The sequence below is a fragment of the Agelaius phoeniceus genome, chromosome 15, assembly GCF_051311805.1.
Source record: "Agelaius phoeniceus isolate bAgePho1 chromosome 15, bAgePho1.hap1, whole genome shotgun sequence".
NCBI classification, from domain to species: Eukaryota; Metazoa; Chordata; class Aves; order Passeriformes; family Icteridae; genus Agelaius; species Agelaius phoeniceus.
In genome coordinates, this window is record NC_135279.1 from 17,674,614 (window position 1) to 17,699,942 (window position 25,329).

At 52.8% G+C, this 25,329-nt stretch overlaps 1 protein-coding gene across 2 annotated transcripts in view; it reads left to right on the forward strand.

Moving 5' to 3' along the window:
• SIL1 (SIL1 nucleotide exchange factor) overlaps window positions 1-25,329 on the forward strand; it is a 340,917-nt gene that overhangs the window by 314,035 nt on the left and 1,553 nt on the right. For both annotated transcript variants that reach the window (XM_077186486.1, XM_077186487.1), the window contains exons 8-9: window positions 22,448-22,544; window positions 24,544-24,708. In XM_077186486.1, the coding sequence (XP_077042601.1) occupies window positions 22,448-22,544; window positions 24,544-24,708 (262 nt within the window). The remainder of the gene's footprint in view (window positions 1-22,447; window positions 22,545-24,543; window positions 24,709-25,329) is intronic.

Consider the following 25,329-nt stretch of genomic DNA (forward strand, 5'->3'; position numbering starts at 1 on the left):
GGGGGTGGGGTCAGGTCCTTGTCTTGTGCCAGGTGTGTTTTCCCAGGTGCCTGTGGCTGCTGGAGAGGGGACAAGGTGGGATGGACATCTTGGCCTCAGCCCAAGGGACTGGGCTTAGGCTGAGGACATTGTCCTTTCTGTAAAACAGGGGAATTCTGGAGTGAGTTCTCTGGGTTGGGCTGGTGCTGTGAGAGGACACAGAGGTCAAGCAGTGGGGATGAAATATGTGTTTGGCCTCACACCCCATGTGGGCAGTGAGCTCCCACACACTCCCCCAGCACTGGGCTCCACTGGCTTCTCCCCTTTACCCGGGGCTAAGGCAGGTGGCCTTGTCCTCCTGAGTCCTTCACACAGCAGTGGGTGCTCCCAGAGCCTGCAGGGCCTCCTCAGTCCACAGCTGCTGGTGTTCTAAGAGCTGTGGGATGTGTCCTGCCCTGCAAACAGAACAGCCAGTGCTGCCCAGGGCTGTGACAGGCATGGGGAGCACCAGGAAGCTGCTCCAGCAGAGCTTCAGCAGGGAGGCAAAGACTCATCACAGCCAGCTCATGCATTATATAAAACATGTTGTTTCTGTCTCATCGTGTTTAGTAAATGCTCTCTGCTGAAGCCTTTGAGTTATTGTGGTGGTTTCCATTTAAAATACATGTTCAGGCTGGTTACCTAATCACTTTCTGCCAAAAAAACAGCCCAAACTTGCTGTTTCCCAGTGCAGACATGGTTCTGTAGCTGGACACAACATGTATTCCTCTGTCTTTTCAGCCACTATTCATTCATTCTTGTTGTCTACAACTCCCTGGCAGGAGGGTGGAGCCAGGCAGGGGTCGGTCTCTTCCCTCAAGTAACAAGCAGTAGGACATGAGAAAACAGCCTCAGGTTCTGCCAGGGGAGGTTTAGATTAGGGAAATTTTTTTCACTGAAAGGGTTGTGAAGTACTGGAGCAGCCCTGGAGGGTTGAAAAGCTGCACAGATTTGGCACTTAGGGACACAGCTTAGCAGTGAACATGGTGGTGTGAGATTAATGGTTGGCCTTGATGATCTTGGATGTCTTTTCCAGCCTAAATGATTTTGTGATCCTATGTTTTCTGTTTATCCTTTTTACTACAGCCTGTATACTCTGCTAATGCCTTCACAGGCTTCAGAGATTTTCCTCCCTAACCACCTACATTATTTTCCTGACCTGCTGTGACTTTCCCAGGTCTTGGCATGTTCTCTGCATCCCCTCCAAGCAATAGGTGCAGAGCACTCACCAAGAGGAGACACCTGCATTTGCTCTTTGCTATGGGAGGATGCAGATCCCATCTCTGCCTCTGTAGGTCCTGCTGTCTGCACCCTCCTAGCCCTTTCTGATGGTGGCTTTTGTTGGATTTCATTGCCAACTGGCAGAACTGGGCTGTCAGAGGGATGTTGGGGGGCTGCCCATACCTCTTGTAGCCTCTCTTCTGGATTTAGCCATATTTTCTCTCCCACTCCTCTCCTTGTGCTGAGGAGAGGGCAGCAGATCTTTCACAGGAGGCAAAATGACATAAACCAGCAACTGCAGGCTCCCATGGCATCCAAGAACAGCTCTTGGCTGTCCTCACTGAAGAGGGATCAACCTCTTTTCCAGGCTGGCATCTTCCAGCCTACCTGTTTTCTTAATACAGTGCTTTGATAAGTTTTCTCTCATCTGTCTATTCATGTGCCTAAAGATTCCTTGAAACAGGTGATTATTCATCCATGCAGACAGCTCCTCAGGCCTTCCACCAGACTGCTGCCAACCTCAGCTGCTTTGAGGCTCTCCAGGTGTTTGCACGGGATGATGAGAGAAAACAACAACTTATTGGAAATTATCTCTTTCTGAAGAGACTCCTCATCACTGTTAACTACTTGCTCTTCCCTCAGGTGCTGACATTCTGTGTCTTCGTCTGAGCTGGGTTTTGATGCCCCTTTGTTTTAGATTGTCTTTTTTTTGCTTGAAAGGAGATGTCCAGCAGAGGCCGTCAGAGCAGCCTGGCTTGTTTTGGGAGGGGATGACTCCCTGACAGCTGTGCAGACTCTGAGCCCTGATGCTCAGGGCAGCTGTCTGTGGCCACCTGATGTCCCTGGGGGGCTGGGCCTGTGGCAGCCCCTCCCTGAGGGCAGCTGGGTCCCCACACGAGCTGGAGGAATGCTCTCCCAGCCACTCCCCACCGAGGCTCGGCCCCTTGGTGCCACTGCAGGAGCCCTGAATAGATTTGAAAACTAATTTGCTGCTCAGAGCATCAATAGATGTACGTCACTTGTCCTTTCTGCTGCATTTAATGAGTTTCCAAGGTACTGCAGCCAGTTCCAGAAGGCTGCCATCAAAGGATCTTGGCTTCCATCAGAATCCTCGTGCCCCTCAGCGCTCTGCACTTCTCACGTCTCATGTCTCTTATGAATTCAACGCAGAGCACATCATATAATTTCTTGCAAACATCCTTTCCAGACTGTCTCTCCTTTTTTCCTGAATGCCTTGAACACAGGGGATGAGAGAGAGGAAGGGCTCTTCCTGCAGTGAGGTGGTGTTAGCTGGAGCCCAGGCAAAATGTGGGTCATGCTAAACGTCCTGTCACTGCTGCTCCGCACGTTCATGACTCCCTCAGTTACTCCCTCCTGGGGCTCACCATAACTGTTCCCTTCTGTTAATCATCCCGAAGCTGGCTTTGGGCATCCCAGCCTCAGCTGTCACCATGTGGGACAACACCTCCATGTGGGTGAGGAGGGAGGGGATGTGACAGTGCTGCCAGACTGACAGCCAGGGGACAATGGGCACAGCCCTGCAGTGGCAGTTCCAAGGGACAGATCATTAATCCTTAGCTGCATCTGCTGAGATCAATAATTAGGGCTGTTGTTTTGTATAACCCCCCAGATCAACATGGGAATTGCCTTATTGAAGGGGACGTGCAGGCCTGGCTGGCTGGAAAGGCCCCGTGGGGGGATTGCAGAGGAAGGAACACAAAACCCAGGTGCCAACAGTGTGCTGACATGTAAATGAGGTTTCCTGAAGCCTTTAGCAGCTCAAACCTGCCATACACAATGAACCACAAGGGTTCTTGGGTTTTATCTATTTCTGTCACTGCAACAGGGAGGGTTGGAGAGGGTTTCTGGGTGCTGGTCCATGCCTGGTGCAGCAGGGTGGCTGCTGCCAGCATCCCTCTGCTCAAGGCTGCACATGGGAGCCTGTGTGAGCTCCTCTGCATGTTCCTCCTCTCCTTCTGGAAGCAGGTTGTGTTATATTTCCATACATACTTTGTCATAAAAGCCCCTAAACATGATTTTAGTTTGTTTGCATATATTGCAATGAGCAGGAACTCACCTTAGTTGTTTTCCAAATTAATACCCTGCTGCTTTTACTTAACAAGGTGTTTTTTCCAAGCTGAGAACAGTAACGACTCTGAGATTTCTTTTTAAAAAATGCATTTTCTTCTCAGGTACTTCATATTGAAATCTTTCTTAATTTCAGTTCAGCTAGTGTGTGAAAACACACGGTGTGGCATTATTAGTCCCTGAAGGAATAAAGACAGATGGAGCCCAAAATGGAATTGGCTTTATGATTAATTGAAACCTTCAAGAGTGCAGTGGAGTCAGGGCTTGGTCCTGCCCTGGCAGCACCTGGGGATCAATTCAGTTGGCATGAGGAGCTCAGGGGGAGACATTCAGCTGTCACCTGGAGAGCCAGCCCCAAGCTGTCCCCTTCTGGTGGGACCTGTGGCTGGAGGAGGGCAGGGTGGCCCAGGTGTGGGCTGGGGGAGGGAGGGATGGTGGCGTGTCGGGGTCCTTGTGTGGATGATGTGCTTGGGTAATGAGCTGCTGTTCCTGCCGTGGCTGGGCACAATGGCTCCCATGTCCCTGCACAGGGAGCTCAGCAGGGAGCAGGGGAGTGTTTTGAGGCACACTCCAAAAAACTCAGGAATGTGGAGGTATGGGAGTGGCATGGGGATTTGAGCTCTGCTCTGGGTTCCTGCTCCATGTCTGACCTGCACAATTTCCTCAGGTTTCCCATCCTTGGCTGTGAGAGGGAAGGGAATAATGAAGAAACACCACGTGGTGTTATGTGTGGTGGCTTCAGCATTAGTGGATATTACTGGGGTCTGTAGCCACTGACATTTACAGCATTTTCTGCTGGATAGGAGAAAAAGGTGCTGCAGAAAGGAGAGTTCTCCATCATGTTTTGGGAGCCAGTACTCCCTGGCTTTACTGCTCATAGTGGTGTTTTCATGGTCAGCAAGTCCTGAGCAGCTCTGGAGCTGGGGAGATGCAGCAAGTGAAGGCAAAGTTGCTTTGCAAGGGCAAATTCTGGAGCTATGTCTGCACTTCTTTTTGGAAAGGGCATGGAGAGGATGGTCGAGGGCAGTGGTGGCAGCCCCAGGGGATTCCCAGTTTCCCACCTGGTGCTCACTGCTGGTCTGGCCTCTGTGCACAGGCTGTGCTGCCATGGCCCACGTGCCAAAGAGAGGCCTGTGGGTGCCTCCCCCTGAGGCAGCTGAATGGGGCTAAGTGTTGAGAATAATTTAAGGAAGGATTTGGTGTGGGAAGTTGAAATTGGCTGTGGAGATGATGGTTTAAAGTGTGAACGTGGCTGGGGGCCCACAGCTATGTGTGCTCGGCAGGTGTGTGTGCACTGAACTGGTCTTGCTGGGCAAACTGGATAACAAATAGCATCCATGGGGCCATGAGCTGGGAACAAGGTACAGGGGGCATCTCCCAGATGCAGCCAGGACAGTGTTTTAACAGGCACCAGCACCCCTTTCTGTGGTGCAGTATCAGCCCTCCCAGTTAAGAAGGTGATTGGGACCTTGCTAATTGTCCTGATGAGTGGGAGCACTGCTGGAAATGAGCTGATCCTGCAGATCTATGGGGAGCTGAGTTAACTCCTGGGACATCATACCCAGCAGCTCACCAAACATCCAGTGTTCGCTCACTCCAACAAGTGCAGTTTGATTTTTGTTACCCCTGAGCCCCCTAGGATGGCAGCAGGTTTGCTGAGGTAGATTTTGTACAGGGAGGAAGGCTCTGCAGCTGAGCTCTCTCTGCAGGAGCTGGCCAGAAGTCATGGAGAGACACTATGAGGCTGCTGTGGATTTTCTTTTCTTTCCCTGGGGACTCTGGGGATTGCAGATCGGTGGATTGTGGATTAGCAGATCAGGAATTAGAAATGCCTTTTTCATTCTTATGTTACACACTAATGAACTGACAAATTTAATTTCTTTAAATCCAGCTATTTCAGCTGGAATTGGCAAAGTCATCTTCTGTTTCTTCTGGTACCCTGAGAATGGCTGAATCCTGATCTCTCTGGGGTCACATCATCCACATTCACTTCTTTGTCTTCAGCCTGTGGCTGTTCCAGAAGTGCAGAGTGCTCTCTAGGAAGAGCCCATCCCTCATGTGTGGTTGCAGAGTGTCGAGGCGCTGCCAGGGGCTGTGGCTCTCTGCAGCCACGTCTGCCTGTGCCAGTGCAAGGAGGGGAGCTCAGGCCAAGGGGAGAGAGGGGCTGGCAGCAGTCTGGGGGCTCCAGCTTGGCTGTCTGAATCCACTGCTAGCAGCTCAGGTGTCTCTACCAGGCAGACACCCTGTCAAACCCTGTGGCTCTGCCGAGTGCCTCCACGGCACAGCACAGAGTGTTTGCCCAGCTCCAGGTGCGAGGTGTGCTTGGCTTGCATCTGGAGTCAGACTATCCTGAGCTGAAAGGACCCACTGGGATCATCCAGTCCAGCCCCTGTCCCCGCCCAGACCCCCCAGCAATCCCCCCTGTGCATCCCTGGTGTCCAAAGGCTCCTGGAGCTCTGGCAGCCTCGGGGCCGTGCCCATTCCCTGGGCAGCCTGGGCAGTGCCCAGCACCCTCTGGGGGAGGAACCTTTCCCTAGTGTCCATCCCAAAGCTCCCCTGCAGCCGTTCCCTCCTTCCCTGAGCTCTGCCCTGGGTTCCTCTCTGCAGCTGCACCAGCCCAGTGCCCTCAGCCCTCCTCGGGTGGCTCCTGCAGAGCCTTCCCCAGCCCCAGCCCCTCCTTTGGGCCCTCTGGAACAGCTTCAGATCTCTCTGATATTGTGGCACTCAAAACTGTCTCAGAACTCAAGGTGAGGCCAATCCAGTGCAGAATAGAGCAGAACAATCCCCTCCCTTGCCCGTGTGGCAATGCTGGGCCTGATGCTCCCAAAAGAGATGAAAGAAAAATCTAATAGATCTTGTTCGCTCGTTCCTGTGAAGGAAGTTGAGATCTTCCCCTGCTCTTTTCCATCCCTCTGTGGGGAGAGTCCTGTTCCTTGGGCAGCCCCTCCACTGTCACAGGCTGGGTGGGATTTGGGTGCCGCTGGTGGCTGTGCAGGCTGCAGTGGGCTCCATGTGCCCTCCAGGGCTAAGGCAGCACCTCCCTACCCAAGCCCTGTGCCAGGGACAGCAGAGAGCAGAAAAAGGCATTTCTGTCGCTCAAAGCCTAACGGCCTGCGCTGTGGGACCCCGGCGGCGGGGAAGAGCAGATCCATCATTACCCAGAGCTTTCAATCAGGACTAAACAAAACGGCGCTGGCTCTCCAGAGCAGGCTTTATTCCTGCATTCTGTGATGCTGAAAGTGGGTCTGCAAGGCGGCCGCCTCACCACGAGCCCCGGCAGAGCCGTGGGCCGGCGGCAGAGCCGCTCCCGCTGCGGGCAGAGCACAGCCCGGGCCATCCCTCACTGCCCCACTGATGGACGGCTCCGGGGCTGTGCCGATAATATCTTGATTAACAATTAGCATGATGGAACCAGGACATACATCTGGTTCCTTGCCCCAAGCCGACAGGTGAAGATGGATATATGTTGCCTGGTTGATTGCTGTGCCTTGTTAGAGCCTATTTAGGGTTGATTGAAAAGCAGAGGCTTTGTGTGAGGAGAGACCTTTAATCTCCTGGCAGAGCCAAGTGCGTTTCCCATCAGGAAGCGTTCCTTCTCTGCTGCTTATCTCTAACCCCCCGCTTTAAACCTGAGCCTGGCAGAGACCAAAAGAAAGGCAGGATCAAAACAAAAATAATTGGGATCGCTGGCTTCCGTGGGCAGTCTGAACCTGTTATTCCTACTTATCAGCTAGTTATTCCTATATAACTCTTGCAAGAGACAATTCAGCAGTTGCAGCATCTCCTTGATGAAAAGCACTCCAATAAAATAACCATGGCAACAGTTGCTGAGGGCTGGCATGGTGAGGGACGGACATGTGCTCTCCAAAGGACTCCGGGCCCAACTGCCCTGACAAATGGCCCTGCCGAGTACCAGGAGGTGATGTATGGACAGCTCTGTGTGTTGGCTGTTGTCCTGGTGGGGTCCCAGATGTGCTGGGCATGCAGGCTGCCCCAGTGGACCCAGTTACAAGTCACAATTTGTTAACCATGGGTGTCTTCCCCTCCACATGGAAGAGGAGCTTGTAACCTGAAAGCTGAGGCGGAATCCTGTGGACGCTCAATCAGAAAGGAAGGGCCAAGGAGGGGACCTCAGGGAGGGACAGCACCTGTGATCCCAAAGCCATAGAGGATTTCCCAGGGTTTGGCTGCTCTGGGAAAGGCTGTGTCTCTCTGCTGTTGGTGCCAGAGACTGGTATCAATAATAAAGACTTGGCATGTCTAATTTCAGAGCAACTTCTTTTTAAACCCATACTAAGACTGTGTTTGATGCTCTGCAGGAGGGGTGACAGAGGCCACGTGGTGTTGCACGTGGAGCAGTTTGGGCATTTGCCTTGAAGAGTTGGCCTTGGTGCATGGAGGAGCCAGCAGAGCCTGGACTGAGCCTGGAAAGTTTGTGCCAAGAGTCCTTCAGCCCTGGCTCATGCCCCCCCATCCCACCCAGGGGTCCTCTAGGGATCACTATTAGGACCACCCGTGTCCTACTGCCCTCCAAATGCTCTGGTCATAATCTTGGCTGGGGAGCAGCTTATCTTATGGGATGATGGCCTCTCAAGTAGCTTTGTGGGCATGGTGGTGTTTTTGTTAGGCACTATCCTCTCATTGTTGTCTTCCTTAACTGGACATTGATAAGCCTGAAAAGTAAAAGAAGGAACAGTCACCAGAAGAACAGAGGAGCCTGCTGAAAAGCAGCATTTGTACAGATTTCTAGAAAAGGGCAGTAAATACTCCACCTCTGCTTAATAATAATAATAGGCAGACTAAGTATCTCTAAAAATATAAAATAACATGGGCCTATTTGGAATAGTCAACATCCTTATCAGCCTGCTGCCATCTCTGCAAACAAGTTTCGCTAGAGATTCTGGGCATGATTTTCAATGGCTCAGAGCAGCTGTAGCTTCTTTGACTTCAGTGAAAAGTCTGAGTGCTTGGCACGGTGGCAAACCAAGCCTCTTCCTTTCTGCTTCAAATTGGGGCTTGATTCTAAGTGAGATGAATTTTCTCCTCCTGATAATTCTGTACATCTGAAGTGATTACAGCTCCGCGTGAGTGCTCTTTTAGGAGATTTCAATGCAGCGTTTTCTTCCGTCTTAAAAAGGTTCCTTCAAGCCTTATGATGCTGGAGAAGGGGGGGAAAAAATAAATCCTGGTGGAAGCCGTTACATCTTCCTATGCAGATGAGAGATTAAATTTTGTATTTTTATAAAACACTCACGGGGGCTAAATCGGAAAAGTTCTGTTGAGGCGAGCGGGTTTTGGCTGGTGGGAACGTGCTGCTAAATTCTTATCTGCCGATGGGGAGGCAGAGCAGGGAGTGGTATTATTTGGAGTTCTTAGAGAGTGAGCTTTAATGTTTGCTTAACTCCACTAAAAATAGACGCCACCCTCTTTTCCTAATAGGCGGCATTTGTCACACTTGATTCATTTCCTCTCCCAAACTGAGCTCCTTCATGAATATTCATCGCTACTCCCCAGGAATCTGCCTGTCCTCAGAAGTTGTACTCGCGGCGACCGTGCCGTAACAATGCGAGTCAGGCTTCCAAGGCTCCCGAGTACCTGGCCCGATGCAGCAAAACGCGCTGATATCAACAGCTCCCATTGATTCCTGCCTCCTCTCGGAGCCGTGATTGCTCGTTATCCCTCTCGATGAGACCCTTAACGAGGCTCCCGTTCCTGTTGTCATAGCAGCGCCGCATCGCCCGGTGTAGCAAAGTCTCCGTGGCTGCTAATTGTGTGATGGGAGGATCAGTTTGGCAGTTTTTCTAGTGGGGATTAGGCCTAAAGGTCCCTTCTGAACTGTGATGAATGCGGCTTCCTTCAGAAGAAACTGAAACTTGGTAGTTAGAGGGGATTTCTGACGAGGGAAGCTTTCCACAGCAGAGAGGGAGAGCAGTCCTCACAGAGCTCTTCCATTCGTGCTCTGCCACTGCTTAAAGCAGGAGGAAGCCAACCAGAAATGCCAAAGGAGGATGTAAAACGGTTGATTCCCTAGTAAGGAAGTCTGTCAGTGCCTCAGACCTTCTAATCTTGGGGAGTCCAGAGCATGTGGAAGGTCCCTGCTACTGTCATTTGCTGCTGGAGTGGGAAAAATCTGCTCGTGCCTGGTGAGTATTGAGGGAGCAGGGATCAGCTCTGGTGCCATTGCTCGGCACCACCAAGGAGATTTCAGCCATGTGCTAGAAGAGTTGCTCTGAAGAGTTGCTAGAAGAGAAGGGGTTGCTCTGGCGTTGTGGGTGAGAAATGTGCACAGCAGAAGGAATGATCTCATCACACCTTTGCCCCTGCAAGTCCAGGAGCGCTGCATGGCAGCCACGGTTGGTTAAAGACGGCACAAGAGACAGAAGGATGTTTGCTGCTTGACCCTGAGGAATGATTTATCAGCCAGGATGCTCTTGTTAACTGGCAGGACCTGTGCAAGGCTCAGCATCCCTGTCCTGGTGTGGAACAGCAGCACGGGGTTTGCTGGAGCTGGAGGGCCAGTGGCTGTGTCATCCCCAGGGATGGTGGTTCATCTGCAGGCTCGCTGCTGGCTCAGCATGGAGGCAGGAAGGGCTGCAAACGATTCACTGTTCCCTCGTGCCAGGGGATGGGGATCAGCTGTGCCTGCTCCCAGGGCCCTACTCTTGGAATGCAGAGGGCAGATTTGTCCCCTGTGCCTCTCACTGGGTTTATTCCACAGTGCTGAAATGTAGCCAGGGTAATCCGTGACCTAAACGTGGGCATGAATAGTGTTTTTAGAGAATGAAAAGAGAAAAAATAAATCCTCACCCACCTCAGTCTCTCTCCTCAAATTAAAAACTCCCCTGGCCAAGCCCTGCAAATGAGTTTTTGTTGTTTGTGCAGTGAGGAGCCAGATTTTTAAAGGCTGGCTTTCAATTTTACAGCCGTTTATTACAGGCATGAATAATTGCTGGCACGGTGCTACCACTGCTGTTGTTTGCTCTTAAGGTTGGGCCAATTACATATGTAAGCCCTTGATTTACAAGCAAAAGCAGAACTAAAGTAGCTTTGTGGCCTACATTTCAAGAATGAGTGATGTGTCCATGGTCAGCTGTGGGTTCCCAAATTTGTGCTGAGAACCACAGAGGTCCATGGCCATAAATGTGTGGCCCAGATTGTCCAGGGCATCCTGTGGCACGGGCTGTCACAGCACAGCGTGAAGGACATAAACAGGGAGCAGTGAGTGAGGCCCGGGAACCTGCCCAGATTCATCCCATGGCAGGAATGCTGAAAGATTGTGCTGCATTTGGGGAATTCACAGTGAACACACAGAAAAGAGAGGGAATTGGAACTGAACATAATGGTTCTGCAAGATGGACTTAAACCAAGCCTGTCCAAGTCCTGCTTCCCAACATGAGAACTGGTCTGTCTCCAGCTCCTCTGGGCAGTTGGCCCTATTGGGAGAGGAGAATTACAGAATCCTAGAATGGTTTGGGTTGGAAGGGACCTTAAAGTCCATCCCATTCCACCCCCTGCCATGGACAGGGACACTTCCACTGTCCCAGGCTGCTTCAAGCCCCAGTGTCCAACCTGGCCTGGGACACTTCCAGGGATCCAGGGGCAGCCACAGCTTCTCTGGGAACCTTGTGCAAGGGTCTAATTTTCTTCCCAGTATCCCATCTAACCCTGCCCCCATCAGTGTGAAGCCATTCCCCCTTGTCCTGTCACTCCAGGCCCTAGTCCAAAGTCCCTCTCCAGTTCTCCTGGAGCCCTCTAGGCAGTGGAAGGGGCTCTGAGTTTTCCTTAGAGCATTCCATTCTCCACTCCACCTCTTTCAGCCTATCTCCAGAGCAGAGGTGAATCCATGGAATAGCTGCTATCCACTGTGAAACTTTAAAATGGCTGATTGAGATCAAGCAGAGAATTTTTCTTGCTTCTGCACAATAGGCAGAGAATGGAAAGGAGGCAGGTCAGTGTCATGACTGTTCTCCATGGGGTGATGGTTTCCAGACATCACCCACAAGTGCTGTGACCTGGACTCTGCATTGCCCAGCATGGGGAAGTGTCACCCTGCTGTACTAGTGCCATTGGGTGCCACCAGCCGTGGGGTGAGGTGGGAGCCAGCCCAGCTGTGCTCCTCCACCCTGGCCTGGTGGCCGGCCGGTGTCCTTGCTGCTGGGAGAGCAGGAAGGGCAGGATGTGAGTAAGGGCAGGAGCAGGCAGGATGTTTGTGGGCGCTGATGTCATTGCCACAAATCAGTTGTGGATGTTGTCAGCGGGAGGCAGCGGCAGCTCAGCTTGGGAAGAGGCCAGAGTGTCACAGCCCAGGGGCTGGCCAGAGGAGCACGCTGCACTCATGTCCTCACTCATCACACAGCACGTGGCTTCTCAGCCCCCTCCTGCAGGGTTTGTGTGGTCAGCTGGAGGCTGTGGCCACCTCCCTGGTGTGCATGGCGTGGGCTCAGTCTGAGTCCTGCTGATGGACCTCGGCTTGGAGATGCTCTGCCCCACCTCAGCACAGGCTGCTTGCACGTGGAGTCACGGCCATCCATCTGGGCAGGAAGCATTGGTGCAGGACCAGTGACTTCTGAAGTGATTTCCTGAAGCTTCTGAATGCAGAGACAGCACCCAGTCCCCCCCTGGCAGCCCCGTGGTGTGCACTCTGGCCCTGGCAGACCCGTGGGCAGCAGAGCCATGGGGAGGCACAGCTAGGTTTGTTTACGAGGCTGCAGTCAGCCTGGCTTTTACACCCCAGCAATTACTGGCAAGCCCTGGCTCCTCCTGCGCCTTCGCAGCACATGTGTGAACTCCTGGTTGTGTCACCTCCCTGTCCCCTCCTAGCGGAGTCTAGCAGTGGGAAGTGATCATCACAACTCACATTTGCCTGGCGTATGTCTTTCCACAGTTCCAGAGTGTGGAATGAATTGAACCCGCTTCCTCCTTCACCTTCAAGCTGTTCCTGGATGCAGGCAGCTCAGCTTCCGCAACCACGCTCAGCTCTTGGAGCTTTCTTCTGCCCTAGGGATGGAGCTCTTCTCTCCTGCCTGGCAGAACCTGCCTGGATGCTCCCCCTTGAAGAGGTGTTGTTCATCTCACGATCTTTTGGGCTCTTCCTAACCCTTCCCTTGCCAGGCTGAGGCTTTCTGTCCACTCCCTCCTCCACTGTGGCAAAGGAGGGCTTTTTGTCTTTGCCTTCAGGGTCATTAAATCTTAATTAGCACGTTGGCTCTCTTTGTCAAGGTATCTGCTCTCTCCATCCATCAGTGATGTAGGGCACACTGCTGACATTCTCTTCTTCCTGCATAATTATCTTATTCCACTGCATCTTTTATGCAGAATCTTCCCTTCTGGAAATGCTCCTCTCCCTGCTTCCACTCTCCCTGAGCACCCAGTTCAGCTCTGGTACCTTCCATGGCCTTGTTTCTTACACCTGAATATGAATCCTTTGAGTTATTCCTGTATTTTATTAACTACCTTGATCATCTTGGCTCTTTGAGAGCTTGATTCAGGCATTCATAAGTGTTTCCTTCACCTTCCCTCTGAAGATTGGATCTGTGTCACCCAGCTTCAGTGCTCCTACACGAGTGTCCACCTGAGCTGGCTATCCAGCCAGGGACAGGGAATCCTCCAATGGGCAAATCATTCCAGCTAAGGCAGGAGTCAAAGGCAGCCCCATCTCCCATTAGACACATCTTTTCTGCTTGCTGCTGCTGACCTTGAATTCCTCAGATGCTTTTCAGAACAGATGCAGCCCCCTTTAGAGTGACCCTAAAGCTCTGAGCAGTGGATTTGCCTCTCTGGGTTAGCCAGGGCAAATCCCACAGAAAAACAGACACAGGGTCTCCAGGGACGTGCAGACCACAGGTCAGGACATGTTACTGAGGGAGCCCAGGCAGCTTTTGTTGGCTGGATGTCTTAATTGTAGCTGTCTGATGTTAACACAGATGAATCTGACACTTGAAAAGGTTTGGGGAAATGTTTTCTTCTTAATTTGTATTTAAGAAATGTAAAGGTATATAGTGAATGTTTAAAAACTAACAGCAACAGTAATAACAGTAATTATAGGTGGGCACAATTTTCTTTTATCTTTTAACTGAAGTTGCTAGAAAAAATGACTGCTGTGCTGATACTTGGCAGGGACACTGATGTGAGTACCCACTTGTTTCTGAAAAACGCTGTGGGATTTTTAATGACCATCAGCAGCACAACCTTGATTTTTAAATGTCATCCTAAATGTAGCAGTTACAGCCTCCTCTGCCGTGGCATGTGGGTGGGTGAGTAGGGATGAATCAGAAAGCAGAAAGAATTGCTGGTGCTTTCTGTGGCTCCCAAGTTTTCCTCGAGGGCTTCCTACCTAGGAACTGGCTGGAATTATCCGTGGGTTGTGTTGCAGTCCCTGGTCCCGTGGCATCTCCTGCTGTTGCTCTCCCCTCTATTAATCCATGATTAAGTCGCTTGATGTAGAATGAGTTCATCAGGTTTCTTCAGGAGCTGGTATTCCACAGGATATCCTCTCTGTTTATCAAAACAAGATTAATGAGAAAAATGTTTCCTAGCTTTTGCAGACGCAGTTTTCCATTCTCCCTCTGGCTGGAAACATTCCCCAGGCTTCACTTTCGGAGCTGAAATCTGTGCTTGGCATTTGCAAGATGGTGATTTGCTTTTGTAAATGGAGCAAAGTCTTGGTTTTGAGTCATGACTCAGTGAAACAAATTTACTTTTATCGACTAAAACGATTCTAATAGCACCATTAAACCCGCTGGGACCGGGAAGAGCCAGAGTGACACGGCAGTGGGGTGGATCCAGAATCTTCCCTGGCCTGCCAAGGAGTAGGACGGGCTGGGATGAGGCTCGGGAGCGATGAGTGGATGGGTTTTTCAGGAGCATCCCCTCCCTCCCGCCGTGGTACCCGGGCGCCGCGGGGCACGGCCGGCAGCCGGGCGGGTGGGAGCGGAGGGAGGCTCCGCTCGGAGCAGCTCTGCCTGCCCGGGGACGGGAGGAGCTGCGAGCAGATGGCAGGGTTAAAATAGGACAGAGCTGCGCCGAGCTGCTGCTGCTGCAAGGGAGAGGAGTGAAATGCCTGTTCTCACACTTCACTTTGTGTCTCGGGAAGAGCTGCGGAGTGCCTGCGCTCCGCTGGCATTCCCAGCAGGAACGCGCCAGGCAAAGGCTTCCTCGGGTTTTTGATATTATTAGCACTTGTCTTAAAGAAAAATCAGCTCAAATGAGCAAGCAAACAAATAAAGCGAGTAACAATGGAAGGGCTCAGCCTCGGGCCCCCTTTAGCATCTCTCAGGATGATTAGTGGGATGTGTCACATCGGCACCGGAGAGCGGGAGCGTTCGGAGCGAGGCTCTTGTGCTGCTTTCAGGCAGCTTTTTGCAGTGTTTTCATCTCACCTAAGGCGTGTGAATAGGTTTTGTTGAAATATCCGAGTGACTTGGCGTGCCTGGAATGATGCCCAGAGTGATTCAGCATGCTCGGGGAGAATTTTGTGCAAAGCTGCCCCACTGCAGGGTCTGAGGGGCTCGTTGGGGGTCCTGCAGCAGCAGCAAAGGGCTGGGAAGGACCTTGGGTGTTCTGTCACCATCCTGGGCCACTTCAGATCTGGAGCCAGGAGGGTGGAGGCGTGCAGAGAACGGGAATGTGAGGAAGAGGAGGAGCAGGGAGGCAGGAGCCAGCACTCACACTCGCACCCTGAGGCGGCTGCCAACGCTCCTGGGAGCATTTCAGTCTCCCCGTCTATAAATCAGGGGGTGCTTTGAAGGCTCTGTGATGAACAACATGGGATGAGCTCGAGGCCGTGGTATTAATCCTACACTATTGTTCTTGTTTCTTGCTGTGTTGGGATTTTTTTAAAAAGAAATCAACACAATTTTTGAGGGCTCTGGCTAAAATGGCACAGAAATAAATGAGTTCTTCTCAGGCTTGGAGAGCATCTCCTCATTTTTATTAATGTAGCCTCTGATGAAACATAGCCCATCCCCCAGCACCGATCCCTGTCTGACCTGCAGTAAATACCAGGCTTTCAGGAATCCATGGGGAGTGTTTTGTAAGTGTGGCACATAGAGCCATAAGGCTGATTTACCCTCAGAAACAAAGCATCAGTTTGGGTGATTGAACACAGGGGGATTTCCTGGGATGCCTTTCTCCATGCACTCTGGAGCACTTGCCTGTACCTACCTAAAGAATCAGTCATTCACCACGCTGAGCTAGAAGAGACCTCACGCTGCTCCTGTGACCACTGCAGGTGGGACATGAGTCACCTAGTCCAGCCCTTGTGTCACAGAGATGTGAGGAACCCTCAGAGTGACCTGCACAACCCATCCTTCACCATCAGAACAGAGAAGTGAGGCTGACCTTGACGGTGCTGACATGGGGGATGGCAATCGCCCTGAAAATCCCCAAACCTTTGTATTTTATCATAAAATAGTCTGTGGGTTGTTGACTAAACCCATAGAAGCTGAGCTGTCAGCTCAGGCTGTTGAGGCTGCACCCCCGCTTGCCCTGGTGTTTGTGGGAGCTCCAGGTGTAAATTCCCCCTGGAGCAGCCCAGTGAGGGTCAGTGACAGCGCTGGTGTCCTTGGAACCAGGGGCTCGTGCTGGCACTGAAATACAGCTCAGAGCTGGCAAAGCCAAGGGTCAGGAGAAAAGAAAGGCTCTGGGGGTGTTCTTGGAGGCCTCATTCCTGCTGGGGCAGTGAGATTCCTGCCTGGGCTTGCTTTGGGGCTGTGTGTGATCTCCTATCTGTTTTTGTGGGACCATTTTTCCCTACAGCTATAAATAGAGCCAGTCAGTTTGTTGTTTGTGTGTGTTCAGCAGAACAATCTGGTGTGATTGGTTTTGTTCTGGCACCTGCGATTTTACTGCCAGAGTTGGTGTTCACTCTACTCTGCTCCCTAGAGAGGTGAGGAAGAGGAGGGGACTCAACTCAGTCCCCGTGTCCCCATTGCTTTCTCTGTGCTTTGGGCAACTCCTTGATTCTGCTGACTCACACAAGTGCCCCAGCTTCTGCATCCCACACCTGGAATGCTGGGTCCCAGCTGCAGAGGCTTTCTGCAGCCTACAAGGTGTCTTGCTGCAGCATATTTGTTATTCTGTATTTTTATTTAATTACTTTCTTTTACAGCTCTTTGTATAAATCTAATTATCCATCTGTTACGCTGCATTAGGGCATCACAGCTCCTCAGATTTTTTCCTGTTCTAAACATTTAACTTGCCCTGCCTGGGCTCAGGTGAGCTGGGTCTCCTCCCTGCAGGGCTCCCAGTCAGTCCAGGGCTTCCAGTGGCTCCTGACCACACCAAGCTCTGCACTTGCAGCTCAGCATTGTGACTGCAAAGGGCCAGGAGCTCGCAGGAGGTAATTCCCACGTCCATGGTGTGGCTGGGAGCAGCATGTTCCCAGTTAAACCCGATGTCACTGTGCTCCCAGGGAGCCTGGGGCTCTCTTATGGGATGTTACAGCCCTCCTGCTTTCAGAGGGGATGCTGGAGGGCTCACAAGAAGCTCGCCCTCTCTCTTGCCTGGGACACAGATATGTGGTTGGAAGCCAAGCCAAGGTTCCCCCAGCTTTCCCCAGGTGCCTTCCATGCTGTTCCTGCATCTCTGGGATGATTCATGCTCCCAGCTTTGAGTATCACATGAGCCCATCAGAATCACAGAGCCACATACTCAGCTCCAATTTCTTCTCTGCAGTTCTGTTCTCCTCTTAGCAACAAATACTCCATAACCTAATTGCTCATTAAAGGCTGTGCTGTGTCCCTGTAATCCAGGATGTCACAGGCAGCCGTGGTGCTCTCCCAGGGACGCCGCTGCTCCCCCGCCACGGCGGCGAGCGCCTGGCTTGGTAGAAAGTGAGAAGGCAGCATTGCATTGAAGTGGAGATTTTCATCTTCTTGGGGATTTTTTTATATCTCTCCTATATTCTGGGCTTTTGAACATCTAACATCTCTTTCATGCTTCACATCTTTCATATGAAATTGTTGTATTGTGTTGCCTATTGAAACCTAGTTTTCCTTTTGTCAGGTTTTCCCCCCTCACCCCTGCTTTCTTCTCCACTGTATTTTGATCGGTGTAACGACTTAGGGCTCCATTTTTCTAGGTGGTTTTTAATCTCCTTAAGTCGTATCTCTGAAGGCCTTTGTCTGTGATAAACTCAGTTCTGAGCTGGTGCTTGGAGAAGAGGATTTTTAGGCCAGTTCTGCTGCATGAGGCCCTTGGGGGAGGCTTTGGGGGTGACTGTGCCTCATTCCTCCTCCTTCTCCCTCCAATAGTCACAGGCAGCCTTGGTGACATTGGGGTTGTTTTATTATTATCCTGTAGCTCATACTGTGCATGCAAATGTCCTTTTCCATAGCTTGGGACTGTGGAAAGCCTCAGTTAAATGTGTGTTCTGTAAGGGATTCACCTACCCTGGGCTTAAGTGTCATTTCCTGGCAGAGCCAGGGGGTCATTTTGGAGGGTGAGGAGGCTGCAGGGCTGTTGATATGGAGTTGTGCCAGTTATTCTCTCTTAGGAAGGAAGCTAGGAAGTTTGGAAGGAGATGTGGATACCTGGGAAGTCATGGAATCAGAGCCATCTGGCTCACTGCAGCTGCTCCATGGCCATTTCCCACAGGAATAGTTCATAGCCAGAGCTTGGAATGCAGAAGGAAGCCGTGTTCTCCTTATGTGTCGCTTCTCACTTGAACTGTTTGAATGCTTTTATTTTTTTTATTCTTAAACCTGCAGTCTGAAATCCAGTCATGCAAGTATTAACGAGCTGCTGATCACCCTGCCTCTCTTTTCTGCCCTTGTTCAGTCTCAGATTTACAGCTCTAGTTCGGGCTGGAATTACTGACACTGTAATGATCTGTTTTATCTCTCTATCTATTATTTGTCAAATAATTTTAACATGACTGTGCTTACAAGAGCTGTCAGAAACCCTCCAAACACTGAGAAGGATGAAGAAGTCATTGGCCTTTTCAAGTGTGACCCTGGTTGTGTTGCTTTGTTTCCAGGGCTCACAGAAATGACCTTTTCTATTGCCTGTCAAAGTGTGACCCAGGTGTGAGGGTTTGAGAGCCCCAGGAGCCAGACAAGGCACATTTCAGCCCTGTTGGTTTGCTCTTGTTTTCTCCATTAACAGATTTTGGACTGAAAACCAGGGAGGGGAAGGGAAAGAGGGGGAGGGCAAGGTAAGCAATGCTGCTGTGCTTCCTATTTCTGATCCTCAGGTTACAGCACAAGCTAAATAGACTACACTAAATTTTTTAGGCTGTTTCACAGACTTACAGACTTTGATCCCTGGCTTTGATTTCCCAGGTGGCACTGCAGAGGTTGGTTCTGAGCAGAGAAGAGACCCATTAAGCCCCTTCTAGCCCGGTGATTATCATGCCTTTGCACCAGCACTGGGGCTTTCATCAGAGCTCAGCTCTGCAGCCTCTGTGCCTGGGGAGATGCCAGGGCAGGAGGAGCGTTGTGCCAGCCCAGGCAGGGGCAGCCCCTCCATCCCACTCCCTTCCACACCCCTGCTTGGTCCTTCCCCACCTGGTTTCAGCAGGATGCCCAGGAGAGGAGGTCACCCATTCTTTCCCAAGGTCTCATGCAGTTTCTGCAACAAGCAGGCCATGAAATAAATATTCTCTGTGTGTCCTTGTCAGAGCAGTAGAGATGAGGGCATTTGCCTGCCTGCCCTGCTCTGTGCCTCCAAGTCTCCAGGTCCCTCTGCACCACTTGGCTTGCTTTCTTTTTTTTTTTTTTAATTTAAATCTAATTTTGCTGCCTTATTGTAAGTTCCCACCTAACTCCAGAGCTGCTGTCGCCTCAGGGCTGTGTTGCTGCTTTTCAGTCTTCCCACACCCGTGTGTGCAGTCTGCAAAAACTTTGAGAAGTCTCTCCTAAATTTGTGCTCTTGGGGTCGTCCTAGGAGGAGTGGAACAAGGGTGTCTCTTAGCAGAGAGTAATCTTGAAGAACCCCTTCGTCTGCAAAGTGGAAACTGCTTCCATGCCAGGAGTTGCCAGGGAAAATGCACAGAATGTGGGCAGCATGACTGGGAGGCACAAGGAGCTGAGATGTGCAGCAAGGGCCACATCTAGAGGGGGTGTGCTGTGACCCCACAGCCAGGCTGGGCCCCCAGGGCACACTGGGGCTGTTCAGCACACAGGGCTCTCTTCTGGGAAACTGCATGGGGCTTGTGTTGAGTCCCTGCAGCCTGTAGCTGTTCCTCCCCCGGGATGGGGGCTGGTTAATCTCATCAGTACAGCACACCCAAACCTGTGCCATCACTGCAGCATTATGGGATGTCACCATAGGCTGGCCCAGCCCTGTCCCAGCCTCAGACTCCTGTTTCAGTGAATTTTGTTGCAGATGCCACCATCCTGTCTCCATTAACAGATTAGCACAGCTGAATTTCCCATGTGAGCTCTCCACAGTCTGTCTCATTGTGTTTATTTTGTTCAGGCTGCTTTTCCCTGGGCTTGACAGTGTAATTTGTACAGATCTCTGCTGAGTTTTCCAAACCTTCAAACAAGCTTTTTTGTTAGCTTGAAGCCAGGACCATTGATAGCAGCGACAGAGCAACAGGAGCATTGAGAAGCGAGCGGCACACCCACCAGCCAGGAAGGCTCCCTCACCTCCCGAGCTGCTCCTTGGCAAAAGCTCCATGGTTCAGAGATTTTAATTAGATCAAATCCTCCAGGTGACCAGCCAAGTATTAAAGGCATACCAATTTCTCAGTTGTGTCTCTTGCTGTAAGAGGTTTTATTATTTATTTTAGAGAGATGTGACAAAAGAGCTTGGATATCCCAAATGTGCCGTTCTCCTTGAATGGCACCAGGAGGTCTCCAGCCCAGGGGATTGTCCTTTCAGTGCACTTCTACTCAGCAAAGTGCCTTCCTGCAAGCTGCTTCTGCACTTGCTCTGGTCTCCATTGCCCAGAGGGACTTGCACATGAAATGGGATAAGGTTTTTGGACCACATGCTGTTAGGGCCATGGCTGTGGCTGCAGGTTTGGCTGGAGATGAATGAGAGCCCCAGCTGTTAGCTGGGCCTTGGGCTCAGGAGTGGCGTGGAGACAGGTGAAGTTTTAGGGCTTGTGCTGTTTGCCTCTGTTGACTCCCTAAATCAGTCCCCAGCCCATTCAGAGATGCCATCTTTGGCAATCCATTCAGAGATGGATCATTGCACAACATATTGGGGTGGAAAATTGCATCCTGCTTTTGCAGCAGAAGACTCTTCTGCACCTCCTGGCATGGGGAGGTTGGGGATGGGCTCCTCATGGTGGATGTGTCAGGTCCCACCTGACCCAGGCACTGCAGAAGCTGGTTTGCTTCCAGGGATGCTGCAGGGCTGGTACATGGGGGTCTGAGAATTGTGCTGCAAAAATCTCATTAGCAGGAGGATCCTGGAGCTCCTGGGTTTGTTCTTTCTCTCTCCTTCCCTGTCTGGGTAGGGTCACAGATGCCCCCACCTTGGCAGGGTGCCTGTGCCATGGCTGTGCCTGGATGTCTGCTGCAGCAAGCAGGTGAGGAAGGAGAAATCAAGGGTGGCTTTCAACAAATGCCCTTTTCCTGCCCTGAGGTGAGCCTGGTATTGCCAGCTGGGAAGTCCCACACCAGATTTGCTCTGAGCAATGGTTTTAACTCCAAGCTGCTCCTTGCCCAGCTCCATTTGTCTCTGGTTTTGTTTCTTTATGACCCTGCCTGCCTCTGTGTCTCTTATTTCCTGGAGGGGCTGGGCCGTGGCTGCTGCAGCAGCTCCCTGGGAGCAGTGGGTGCTGTAGCAGGGCCATGACCTCTGTCTGGCACGCTGCAATTGCTGCTGCAGAGCCCAGCAAAGGCTGGAGAGTGGAGCTGCTCCTGGAGTGGGAGAGCTCTGGGATCAGACAGCTGGCACACTGTGCCCTGACTGTGAAAGCCCTGCCAAGGAGGGAGCCTGCAGTGTCTGATGGCTCCACCACCTTCCAAGATGCATTGGAAGTGGGCTTGCAATGTGTCAGCGTGGATGGGAGGAATGGTCTGTCTGTGCGTCTGTGTGTCTGTCTGTCCCTGGGCAGCTGCTGACATCCTGACCTGAGGTTTCAGCCTGTCCTGGCAGGCAGGAGGGTGGATTTATCCACAGTAGTCCTTGGAGAGGAGCTCTTGCTGTGAGAGGTGTGTGGGTGATCAGCACGCTGGCAGCAAGCGAGGAGAGGGGGAAGCAGGAACTGGAATATGAAGGCTCTTCAGGAGCTCTTCAGGATTGGATGTCATGTGGAGCGAGAGGATTCATGGAACCAGGGAGCCACAGGGGAGGGCTCCTTGCCAGGGGAAGCCAGGTGGGATGGGGGGTATGGTGGGAAGGCCCAGGTGACCCAGTGTGCCCTCCCCACCCCTGCTGCCTTCATTTCAGGTGTGTTTGAGGTGGCTGCACAATTTGTACCTTCTCCATAACCATGAGCCAGCATTGGTGGGAGCTGGGGGATTTTGTTTTGGGATCAGCCTGGATTGACCCTTGTTCATGTTCACTGTGAGGTGGGAATATAATTAAATAGAACCATTGAAGTTGGAAAATCCCTCCCAGAGCATCGAGTCCAAACCCTGCCTGATCCCCACCTTGTCCCCAGCCCAGAGCACTCAGTGCCACCTCCAGCCCTTCCTTGGACACCTCCAGGGATGGGGACTCCAAACCCCCCTGGGCAGCCCCTCCCAATCCCTGAGCCCCCTTTCCATGGGGAAATTCCTCCTGGTGCCCACCCTGAGCCTGCCCTGGCCCAGCCTGAGGCCGTTCCCTCTGCTCCTGTCCCTGTTCCCTGGAGCACAGCCCGGCCCCCCCGGCTTTGCCCTCCTGGCAGGAGCTGGGCAGAGCCACAAGGGCCCCCTGAGCCTCCTTTGCTCCAGGCTGAGCCCCTGCCCAACTCCCTCAGCCTCTCCTGGGGCTCCAGCCCCTTCCCAGCTCCGTTCCCTGCCCTGGACATGCTCCAGCCCCTCCAGGGCTCTCTGGCCATGAGGGCCCAGAACAGGACACAGCCCTCGAGGTGTGGCCTCAGCAGTGCCAGCACAGGGGACAATCACTGTCCTGGTCCTGCTGCCACCCCAATGCTGCGACAAGCCAGACCAGGGTGTCTCCCACCTTGCTGTGCCCCGCTCTGTTGGTGACCTGCCTTTTGCTTTCATCCCTGCAGCAACCCCAAAGTGCAGATTGAAGCCATCGAGGGGGGTGCCCTGCAGAAGCTCCTGGTTATCCTGGCCACAGAACAGCCCCTGGCTGTCAGGAAGAAGGTGAGGAGTGGGACTGCACCTCTGGGCAAAACTGGGATCGTGCTGAGCTCTGTGTAAACACCCTCAGGACATCAGGGACATCTGGACAGTGTGGGACCCCACTCTGTGTGGGCTTCACTCCCAGGGGTGCAGAAGGAGGGCCCTGGGTACCAAACCACCCCAGCAGCACTGGTGGAGCCTGCACTCCCCTGGTTCTGTGGGTGTCCCCCAGTGCCTGCAGTGGAACTCACAGTGGCTCTGCCAGCCTGTGGGGACAGCACAGTGCCACAGCTCCTGGGGGGCACAGGCGAGGGTCGTCACGGCAGCACAGCCATCACAGGCTGACAAACACAGGAGCTGACGTTTGAGGAGCTAATTGCTGCAGCCAGCCCTGTGTCCTGCCTTTGGCAGAGACTTTGGAGCAAGGAGCAGCACCAAGAGCCCCAAGCCAAATGTGCAGTGCTGTCCATCGGGCTGGGGGCTTCCTTGCCCCCTCCCTCCCTCCCTGCTGTATTCCCTGGAGCATGAGATCCCATTACCCTCACTTTAGTGTGTGATGCCACCTCTGTAACACTACCTGGCTGCTTCCAAACCCCAGCCCTGTTTTCCACAGGGACTTCCTGCATGAGGGGTCCAGCAGGGTGGGGAGACCACTGGCTCTTCCATTCACCTGTAATCAGCTCCCTAAAATATGTTCCCCTTTAACTCTGGTAAGAGTTTTCCAGCAAATGAAAGGCACAGGAGAAAGCTGTGGAACCCTGTTGCATTTGGCCATGGATGTGAGGAGATCCCACGGGATGCTCCATGCTCAGAAACTCCTCCCAGGAGTGCCCGTGGCTCAACTCAGAGCTCCTTTTGGGGTGGGGAGGGATGGCTGGGCTGCAGGGGCTCTCACAGCTCTGCTGTGAACCAGAATAGTTCATTCCAGTGAACCTGAGTGCATCGTGCTGGCAGCCCCTGCAGAAATTAGAGGAGTGGGCCCAGTATTGTCCATGTTCACACACATCTCTACAAGACCCTCCAAGGGTTGAAATCCTCTTTTCCAGGAGGACAGAGGCTTTAATTCCCAGTTCCCGTGCTGTGTGCAGTGTCCTGTGTCTCCAGACTGGATCCCAAGGCCAGGCTGGTGGCCCAGCCCGTTCCTGCACAGGGCAGCAGCCCCGGGCTCCCGCTCCGATGGTTTTTCCGCCCCGGTGCTCGCAGCCCTGCACGGCAGCGAGGCCAAAAGTGCATTCCTTCCCTCCGCCGTCCCCTGGCCTACGATTCAAAAGGGAGATAGCAGCATCTCAAATTCACCAGCAGCAACGCGGAAAATGGAAAATAGAAACAAACGGGAGCGGGGAAGACGCGGCTGTCAGCTCGGATCTGTCCGTGCGGAGCGGGCGCGGCCCGGCCCCGTGTGGGGAGCGGGGCAGGCCGCGGCGAGCAGCGCGTCCCCTGCCCCGGGCGGCGCGGCCGTCCCTGCGCTGGCAGAGCAGCCGGGGTGACAGCAGCGCTGGGCTGGCCCCTCATTGCCGCCTCGGCTCCGAGCCAAGCCCCTGCGGCACCGCGGGTGCTGGGCTCTGGCTGGCGGCTGTGGGGCTGCACCCTGACACGGCCTGGGCCAGGGGACGTTGCGGCCTTGTCCTCTGACTGTGCGGTTGTAGGGACATCACCCCTGGCATCCAAATCACCTCGTAGGGATCAGGCTCTGCTGGGTGGTGCTGTACACTCCTCACCCCACTGTGGGGGTGAACATGGAGAAGGGGCTGGCCACAGGCGCCTCAGTGACAGCCCAGACTGGGGTTTGATGAAGTACCCACGATTTGGCAGCCTCACAGTGCTGGGGAGGATTGGGATTGCAAACAGGACTGCTGGAGATGTCCCTCAGCAAGGAGAGGTTGGGATGCATTTTCCTTGGAGCTCCGCACAGATGAGCTGGAGCGTGTTTCTGCTGTCCCCTTGGGGTGCCATCAAGAGGGGCCATGCCACATGGCGTGGCCATGGCCACCTTGCTGATTACCCTCTCTTTCTCCACCAGGCTCTCTTTGCTTTGTCCTCTATGCTGAGGCACTTTCCCTATGCCCAGCAGCAGTTCCTCAAGCTGGGTGGCCTCCAGGTGCTCAGGAGCCTCTTCCGGCAGAAGGGGATGGAGCCCCTCCATGTCCGTGTGGTGACACTGCTCTATGACCTCATAATGGAGAAGGTGAGACCTGGGGTGGCACTGGCCAGGCACTCCTCACCTTGGTCCCCAAACCCAGAGAGGCCTGAAAATCCTCATGGGACAAGGATGAGGAGGAGCCAGCCCAGCATCAGTGGGGATGAGTCCCCTTCAGCCCCTTGGCCAACACCACACCAGTGCCTGGGGAAACCTAGAGGAGCTGAAACCTTTGTTTGCCTTCAAGTCACTGCCACCATTTCCTCCTGAGGGTGTTTAAACAGCAGGACACAGAGGACACAAGTAGGGAATGCTGGCCCTGGGCTGTGGTGTCCAGCCAAGGCCAGGGGACAGGCCAGCTCTGCTGTGTCCCTGCCTGCCAGAGAGCCCTTTGCCGGCTGCACGTGCCTCCCTGGAGCCCAGCCTGCCACATTCCGTGTTTTATTTTCAAATACCCTGGATTACTGCTGTAAGTGTCAGTTTAAAGCCTGTCTTTCCTTGCCATGGCTTGTTGTTCAGTCTGTGTGTTTCCCTGACTCCAGAGAATGAGAATTAAATCCACTCTGGCTCGGTTTATGGCCAATTTGCCCTGCGGATTATGGCTGCTCTAATACCTGGGTTGCAGGCACGGCAGAGCAGCACCTCTCTGTTAAATCAGTTATTTTCCAG